Source organism: Nematolebias whitei, chromosome 8 (assembly GCF_014905685.2).
Source record: "Nematolebias whitei isolate Nwh7 chromosome 8, NemWhi1, whole genome shotgun sequence".
NCBI lineage: Eukaryota > Metazoa > Chordata > Actinopteri > Cyprinodontiformes > Rivulidae > Nematolebias > Nematolebias whitei.
Window position 1 is genome coordinate 1,543,563 of NC_056505.1, and position 9,719 is coordinate 1,553,281.

General features: G+C 40.2%; 1 protein-coding gene and 1 non-coding gene across 2 annotated transcripts in view; one reads left to right on the top strand and one right to left on the bottom strand.

Annotated features, from left to right (window-relative positions):
- The first annotated feature begins 803 nt into the window (after positions 1-803).
- LOC119412963 (GRAM domain-containing protein 2B) overlaps positions 804-9,719 on the top strand; it is a 16,142-nt gene continuing 7,226 nt past the window's right edge. The window contains exon 1 of the mRNA XM_037679974.1: positions 804-1,031. Within this exon, the coding sequence (XP_037535902.1) occupies positions 804-1,031 (228 nt within the window). The remainder of the gene's footprint in view (positions 1,032-9,719) is intronic.
- trnar-gcg lies at positions 7,966-8,040 on the bottom strand. The gene has a single exon. It is a non-coding gene; the product is annotated as a tRNA-Arg (tRNA).

The window sequence follows — 9,719 nt, forward strand, 5'->3', positions numbered from 1 at the left end:
GAAAAATAACAACATGGCTAATTTAGCAAGCTATACAAGTGATTGATCATCCACCGCCGTGTGGATAATCAATCACTTGTATAGCTTGCTAAATTAGCCATGTTGTTATTTTTCAATGTGCCAAATTGATGTAAATGTTTGATGTTAAACTTTGATTCTGTAAATAAATGACCACATTCATTTTGATGGGTCAAAGATAAATAACGTCTCACGATACATTTTATTAAATTCAATGCACGTTATATACAGTCCAGAAAAATGAAAGAACTCGTTTAGTTGATGAATATATCTCTGGATATGTCATACTACAATACACATACATACATATACATATACACATACATACATATACATATATACATATATATATATATATATATATACATATATATATATATATACATATATATACATATATATATATACGTAGTGATGTTTAAAATTTACGAAGCCTTTATTATCCATATTTCTGCATAAATATGATCTAAAACATCATCAGATTTTCACAGAAGTCCTAAAAGTAAATAAATAGAACCCAGTTAAACAAATGAGACAAAAATATTATACATGGTCATTTTTATAGAAGAAAATGATTCAATATTAAATATTTGTGAGTACAAAAGTATGTGAATCTTTGCTTTCAGTATCTGGTTTGACCCCCCTATGCAGCGATATCTGCAACTAAACATCTCTGGTAACTTTTGTCCTTAACTCAAGTAGCTGAAATACAAAGTAGTATAAAGACAAATCTGTGCCAATATCGACTGGGAGTCCCACAGTCAAAGTAGGAGATGCCACCAAGGATGGTGGAGAATGTAAGGGCCAAGATACTGTGGGACTTCAAGAGCCAGTTCAACAAACAGGTGATGGCTAACCAGCCGGACATTAAGGTGGTCGACAAGCAAGAGAAGATGGCATCCCAAGTGACCAACATCAGGAACAAGATGCACGAGAAGCTGGAGAAATACCAATGGCTGAAAGAGGAAATACAGAAGTTGTGGAGAGTCAAAGAGTCAGTGGTCATTGGAGCAGTCTGTGCTGTGACCCAAACTGGAAGAGTGGCTATAACAGATCCCAGGAACAACCTCAGAGATCTATGTGCAGAAGAGTGCAGTCCTAGGAAGAGCTAAGATACCAAAGAAAAAAAAACTTAAACTCCCAGATGTCTGGTAGTGGACCAGAGTTTGAATATAATTTAATTTATGCATTTGAAAAGAGAACTGGTTGTGCAAATTATAAAGAAATGAAGAGCAAACACTGTGAGCGCCTTTTTTCCTCCTCTCAGTTTATTATTAACTCCTACATTATTACCAGATAATGCTTCCGCCCAATATTTGACAAACAGAACTCAATATTATAATGAAAAAAATATTGACAGGTTATAGGTCTCATTTGATTATTAGCCTTCCAAACTATTGAATGAAAAATATGCCATAAAAAATCTCCAATTTTTAATATATATATATATATAATTTTAATTGATATTTACATTGTAATTGCAAAGTTTTCCACTACTGCACTTACTTTGGTAGTTTCAGTGTTTGTGCTACACTGATAGCAGAAAACAAAGCAGTGCATTAATGCACCAATTCTCTTGAACTGAAGTGGCTCCTGTGTACTTCAAACCAAGCAAGTAGGTGTTAGTCATTAGTCTCTGCTGGAGTTGCTTTTGATTTTCTATTTGTGTTGGTACAGGATGTATAACATGAGTCTCACATTTTCACACTTATAATTAATACAGGTTACAGGTTGGCTGAAAAACTGCTGATATTTTAGTCGGTGTAAACCTTATAATATAATGTACAATAGAAAAAGGTGCTTAGTTGTGTTTGTGATTTGTATCAGGGCTTGTTTTATTTATTTATTTATTTTTCATTCCTTAAATCATGGCTCTAACTACCTAATCATCTTGGATGTAACTGGGACCCTATGTACACAATTTCGTCCCACCTCATGTACCATATGTGACGTGAATGATAATAAAAACTACTTGAACTAGAAATCAAAATATTTAAAAAAAGATTCAACCAAGGTAAAATTGGTATTTTTCAAAATTAATGGTCAGCATTTATTGGTGATCCGGTTTCCTAAAATGCAAAGACAGATTAAGACAAACATAAGTATTATAAATGAAATATGCATATATATATATATATACGTATATATATATAAATATTATTTTAAATATATATATATAAAAAAATGGGGTAAACATGTCTCCACTGAGTTTAGCTGCATGTATAAAATGTTTTAGTTGTATGACCATTATGTCCTTTTAATGTGTACACACATATATGAGACATAACCTGAAAATGTTCAAACTAGAGGTTATATTTTGTGTTTAGATTTAAAGTGAAGAACAGCTATACACATTGACATGATTCTGTTGTTAATATGTTGAACCCAAGTACAGGCAGACATCAGGGGACACCAAGATAAAAATAATTTCTACTTTAAACAAAACAAAACAAAACAAAAGCTGACGGGAAAGCAAAAACTAACTTGGAGGGAGGAAACGACGGGAGGAGCAGAACATGACAGACTGGGAAGCACAATGCACAGACAAAGGAGGAAACACAAAGACACTGAATTTATAGGGAGACAGAGTGACCAACACCTGGGGTTATTGAGATTGGAAACAGGTGATACAGGAGCTGAGCAAGAAAGAAAAACACTGGGGAGTGCAGGAAACACACAAATTAAAGAGAAGACAGAACAAAACACAGATTCCCACACAAATAATAATGTCATCACAATGTCAGCACTGTATGTTTCCATACAATGGCGAAATTAGTCTCTGCATTTAACCCATCCACCACCAGGTGGTGCAGTAGGCAGCTATTGAAAGCGCCCGGGGGACATTTTGGGGATGAGACATGCTGCCCAGAGACGCCACGTGATGTGCAGTGACTGGGGATCGAACCTGGGACTTTCGGGTCCCAAGCCGGCTGCCCTGCCTCTACACCATCTCGGCCCCCTAATTATAACATTCTACTCTTTATATTTAGCCCAAACTGCAATACTTAAAATAACATTAACGTATTTTTCGCCCTATAAGTCACAGGTTTTTTGCATAATTTGCATGCCCTGCGACTTATACGATTTGTAGATATTTCCCATTTTTATAAACCAATTTTTGGCTGAGATATGACAATTTTCATTCATTCTGACCAAAAAATATTGAACACTACTATTTTCAGCCGCTAGATGGCACTCGAGTAATATGGCATGCCGTTGTATCATGTAATAGGTAAAAGTGGCTATTAATGACACAATTGGCTTGCATAGCCTTCCACCTTCATTCTGCTCGCTGCTTGAAGCAATCGTGAAATCAGTTTCATTTCTTGCACCGCTCCAGTGAAATGCAGTTAATTTGATCATTAAAGTGCATTTATTAAGTAAAAGTTCAACTGAGACACACCTTTGCTATAATTTTGAGCAAACAAATAAATGTTTTAAGTGTTTATCTTGTTAAATTTCGAAGAAATGTGCAGCATTCCTCTTGATTTCCTCCCTGTCTGCGCGCTCCCGGAGCACTGAGGCAGCAAATACTTTTGAAATGTAGCTGATATAGGGCGGTGCGATGTTTATGGTGGTAAATATGATAGTTTTCTAACGTATTGTTCTGTCTTTTGTTGAACTGATCATTTGCTTCGACTGCTGTCACAAGGGTTACATTTGAAAAGTAAACTGTGTTAAATCTATGAAAGATTTGTTTGTCTTTTACACTTGGTCATGTTTATTGATTTTAATTAAACTCATCGTAATTTGTATATATGTACAAATATATACAAATATATACAGTAAATTTGTGTATACTATTTTTTTTAATGCTGCTTTTATAATTGCCGCATCTTCAACTGTCAAATAATTTTATTTCACAGTAAAAAAATAAAGATATAAAAGTATCAGAGCCATGGAGCCAACACAGAATAAAAATCCTCTTCTTAGCCACTCTGAGCCGGCACATAAAGCTGTACCACTGTGATGCTGCAGCAGCTTCTTAATCCACACCTCCAGCCTTACCTTAGAAAAAAAATAAAAAAATAAAGATCCTATTATCCACTATACAACCAATTACCTTGTTGTTCCAACATTTACCTGCTGAGTTTGTATTTATTTTGTCTTGAGATTTGGAGCTGCTATAGAAATTATGCAGACTGTCCATGTCCAGAACTGGATAAATAGACCTGTTTCAATATTATAATTCTGATGTTTGCTACACTCCAGTTGGTTAGCAACAGTGGTTTGGAGGTTTACTCTCTGACTTGTATGTGGAGTGAGGTTGGGAAGCTACAGTCAGTTCCTTCCTTGATGTTATTCATCCAGGTTTGTCTGACTCTTTTTTTTTGCTTTCCATTTACTCTTATTTGCAAGATTGTCTTTGACAAAGAGAGATGCCTTGTAATGAAACCTGGTCAGTTTACAGCATCTAACTATTGAGCATTTTACTTGTTTTCCAGCAAGGGTCTTGTCTCGTGCTTTATGTCAAGTAGCATCCTCCTGTAACATTTATTTTAAAAGAACTGTATTGTTCTCTCAGTATTTGCAGTGAGGGACAAGCTCTCACATCCATAGAAAAGGGAAGATATCATAATGTAAGACACCTTGAGAAAAACTAGGACTACAGTGGTACCAGAGTCAGAAAGATTTATTTATCATTCGCGTATCATGTGGTACATGTGGTGGAACGAGATTGTGTACACAGGGTCCCAGTTACATCCAACAATAAAATGTAAAAGAAAAACATTAATAAGCTCTAAAGTATGAGCTAAGAAAAACATCAACTAAATAATACACTAAGCACTATAGCATAAAAACATTACGCCAAACAGCAGCACGACAGTAACATGAAACAAATCAGCAGCAACATGATGTGATTTTTCAGTGTTTATCCTGGTTAGAGATTCATGAGTCTTACAGCCTCAGGGTAGAAGCTGTTCCTCAGTCTAGTGGTCCTACACTTAATGCTCCTCAACCTCCTTTCTGAGGGGAACGGGGCAAAAAGTGTGCATGCTGGGTGAGTGGTGTCCTTCATGATGCAGGTGCACAGGATGCTCTCCACTACACACCTGTAGAAGGAGGTGAGGACTGAGCGTTGCAGACCAGCTCGTCTCAGCCGCCTGAGGAAGTAGAGTCTCTGATGAGCTTTCTTGATCAGTGGTCACTGGAGCAGTGGGTTCTGGGACCAGCTGTCAAGTTTTTGGCAGGAGAACCAAAATTGAAGGTTGACAGATCATATGGAAGAACAGGACATTTATATGCAGATATGTTGATCTTCATTTAGTTGCTCCCTTCTTCAGAGCTCTCCAAAAAGAGCGAGATCAAACGAAAGCTTTGCAATCGTTTAACGCCAGATGCACTTCATGATGCAACCTGGGCTGGATCCTCAGGAAGCCTCCGGATTACAAGATTGTGGTACTTAACATCTAGCTAACTAGCTAAAATTATGTTTTATCTTGAATTTAGTATGTGCGGCTTACCGTTAGGTGCGTTCTGTAGCCTGGCAGTTATGGTATAAATGGGACTTTTTATTATGTTCATATTAGTGTTGCTGTTAACTTGTGTTGCTGTTGGACATACATTTTTTTAAATATTTTGCACTATATATAATTATGTAGAAAAGCCAAAATTTCAATATTTGTTTTAATTTCTTATATATGATTTGTTATATTTTGTGCTCTGTAATGTTCTTTATACAGAACGGAAGGTTACATAACTCTATAATAAATCAATGGGCTTCACTTAAAGATGTATTTGCATTTCATGTATAATATTATTGCATGTGGCCCGCAGCCCTCTGATAGATTTTAAAATTGACCCTCGGGGAAAAAAGTTTTGGGCACCTCTTTTTCTAGAGCCTGTCTTGTGTAGGAGTTCTCCTTCTGCCTGGCTCCTGAGCTAGTGGGGGCGCTGTCTGCTCTGTGGTACAGAGTCCTGATGACTCCTAACTTGTGCTCCAAAGGGTGATGGGAGTCAAACTGCAAATACTGGTCTCTTTGGGTGGGTTTGTGTTACACCTCACTTTCAAATTTCCTCAACCAGAAACTGAGACCTCACAGTCCAAGAAAGCCAACCTGCCATTTTTTACATCTTCTCGTGTGAACTTTATATATTTATCCACAGAGTTGATGTGATCAGTGAAATGTTGGACTTCCTGAGATTTTATTTTAACCCAGGTGTCGTCAACATACCTGAACCAATGACTTGGTGGTGTCCCTGAAAAGGACGTCAAGGCTCTCTTTTCTACCTCCTCCATGTACAAGTTGGCAACAACAAGAGAAACTGGAGACCCCATAGCACACCCATGTTTCTGCCTATAATATTGCTCCCCATGTGTAAAGTAGGTTGACTGCAGGCACAGTTTCAAGAGTTGACACAGTTGTTCTGTAGAAAGCGTGGTCCTGCTGCTCAGGTTGGTGTCTGATTTTAATCTTAAACAGACCACCTCTACTGCATCATCAACAGGAACGTGTGTAGAGTGATGTGACATAAAAAAGAGACCATTGTTTCATCAGTCTCCATGATGACATCCCTCACCTTATCCACAAAGTCCATGGTGTTCTGCATGTGGTGTTCTGAGCTGCCAACTAAAGGGATGAGTACAGACACCATATACAGTATTTGGAAACATTGTAAGTGACAGATCATGCTAACAATTGGTCTTAAAGGTACACCTTGTTTGTGGATTTTAGGTAAATCATACAGACTAGGTGTGGCCTCCCCTGGGTACAGTCAGTGGTACAGAATAGGGTCAATAGCCTTGTCCTGATCCAAAATTTTCAGGCAATCTATCAACTTCTTCTTGTAACCATTTCGGCTCTCTTTTCAGCAGCTCATAAGTGGTTAAGTCACTAAGGAGTGTCATAACTTGCTCATGATCTTAAGTTTCAATGAAAAGAAGTCTGAAGTCATGTTGTTCCCTCCCAACGACACGATCACAAACCACTGCATTGACCTTTCCACTCTAACCCTGTCAGAAAAACAAAGAGTCACTAATCTGGGTGTGATAATGGACACTTCCCTGAAACTTAACAATCATGTAAACATGATTGTTAAATCATGTTTCTTCCAGCTGAGGCAGCTGTCTAAACTGAAGCCCATATTGTCCAAAAATAACCTGGAGACAGTAATACATGCATTCATTACATCTAGGCTTGATTACTGCAATTCGCTCCTGTTTGGTATCAGTCAGACCTCCATTGCACGACTACAACTGGTCCAGAATGCAGCAGCCCGATTTTTTACCAGTACAGGCAAAAGAGAGCACATTACACCAGTTTTGGCCTCACTGCACTGGTTACCGGTTCACCTTAGAATCCAGTTCAAAATACTCCTGCATGTCTACAAATCGCTGAACAGTGTCGCCCCCCCATCTCTCTGATCTGCTACAACCGTATATCCCACCACGTTCCCTGAGGTCAGCGGACCAATTGCTCCTCACAGTTCCAGGAACTTGTCTTAAGCGCAGAGGTGACAGGGCCTTCTCTGTAGCAGGACCAAGACTTTGGAACGAGTTACCTCTGCTTGACAGACTGGCCCCCTCCATCTCGGTTTTCAAATCCCGTTTAAAAACACACTACTATCCAGTATCTTTCAACACCAGAGGATCTGTGTTTTGAACCTGTATGCTCCACACTGGTTAGTCGTCATATTTATTATGTGCATCGATTTTATGTCTATATTTCTGATTTACTTCATTGTGTATATTGCTTCGTGTGTTGTCTCTTGTTCTGTCTGTACAGCACTTTGGTTGGCCTTGTAGCTGTTTTAAGTGCTCTATAAATAAAATGGTATGGTATATAGTCTTTCTGGTTCAAATCACTGTGCACCTTGTCTGCTGGGAGGATGATGATGTTTTTGTCCTTGCTGAGAGTGGTGAGTGAATCCCTCTCCTCTCTACTGATGTTGGAAGGTGGTGGTCATTGCTAAGGCAGGCTGAAACTTTGTTCCTGAAAATGTTACTGCATTGGCCGGGAATCGGACCCGGGCCTCTCGACCACATCGCAGGCGAGAATTCTACCACTGAACTACCAATGCTGTGATAACATCATCAAAATGGTTGATCCACTATGAGAAGGTGTTATTTACTGTATAAGACTGAGCTTAGTACAGCTCCTCAGACTGCAGTCTTTCGGATGAAAGACAAATCTTCTAACCTCTGCGCAACCACTCCCGCCATACATACTGTTACATACATGCATACATGTATTCAAAATGATCAAGTTATTTGAGTTGTGCAAACTTAACATATACATAGTAGTTGAACAAACAACATTTTTAAGTTAAAAAAATTGAAAATTTTGAGGCAACGAGTTAGCATAAATTTTTTTAAGTAAAGTCCACTTATTGCATCTTACAGTGCTCCACACCAGCTGCAGCCCACCCGGTCTCTATACCAGTTACAACTCCCCTGGTCCCCATGCCAGCTGCAGTCCCCCCTGATTTCTACACCAGCTGCAGAACTGCTGGTCCAGGAGGACACAGCTCCTGCCGAGTGAAGGATCTCCTGGCCTCCCCCCGGAGCCCCTGCCCTGTGATGTCTCCTGGCCGCCCACCGGAAATATTGCCTCGCCGGTCTCCCTGCCACACCTAAATTGCATCAGCCTAACTGGCATGTTTTTGTTCTTGGATAAAACCGGAGTACCTGGAGAAAACCCATCCATCCATCCATTTTCTTTACCCGCTTATTCCATTTTGGGTCACGGGGGTCGCTGGTGCCCATGTCCAGCAATCACTGTGCGAGGGGCGGGGTACACCCTGGACGGGTCGCAAGTCCATCACAGGGCCACATAGAGACAAACGAGACAAAAAACCATTCACTCTCTCACACACACCTAGGGACAATTTAGAGTTACCAATCAGCCTAACATTCATGTTTTTGGTCTGTGGGAGGAAACCGGAGTACCCGGAGAAAACCCACCTCCCCCAATCTCCACCTCAACTGCATCAACTGCATCAACTGCATCAGCCTATCAGGCATGTTTTTGTTCTGGGATGAAACCAGAGTGCCAGGAGAAAACCCACCTAATAACCAGACCATGTTTTTGTTCTGGGATGAAACCGGAGTTCCCGGAGAAAACCCACCTAATAACATGACCATGGTTTTTGTTCTGGGCAGCACGGTGGCGTAACTGGTAGAGCTGCTGCCTCTCAGCGAGCAGGTCCTTGGTTCAAACCCCGGTCCAGGGGCCTTTCTGGGTGGAGTTTGCATGTTCTCTCCGTGCATGCGTGGGTTTTCTCCGGGTACTCCGGTTTCCTCCCACAGTCCAAAAACATGCATGTTAGGCTGATTGGTAACTCTAAATTGTCCCTAGGTGTGAGTGAGAGAGTGAATGGTTATTTGTCTCGTTTGTCTCTATGTGGCCCTGTGATGGACTTGCGACCCGTCCAGGGTGCACCCCGCCCCTCGCACAGTGATTGCTGGACATGGGCACCAGCGACCCCCGTGACCCAAAATGGAATAAACGGGTAAAGAAAATGGATGGATGGATGGATGGATGGACGTTTTTGTTCTGGGATGAAACCGGAGTTCCCGGAGAAAACCCACCTCCCCCCCCCGCCACCTCAACTGCATCAGCCTTTCAGGCATGTTTTTGTTCTGGGATGAACCCGGAGTGCCAGGAGAAAACCCACCTAATAACCAGACCATGTTTTTGTTCTGGGATGAAACCGGAGTACCCGGAGAAAACCCACCTAATAACCAGACCATGTTTTTG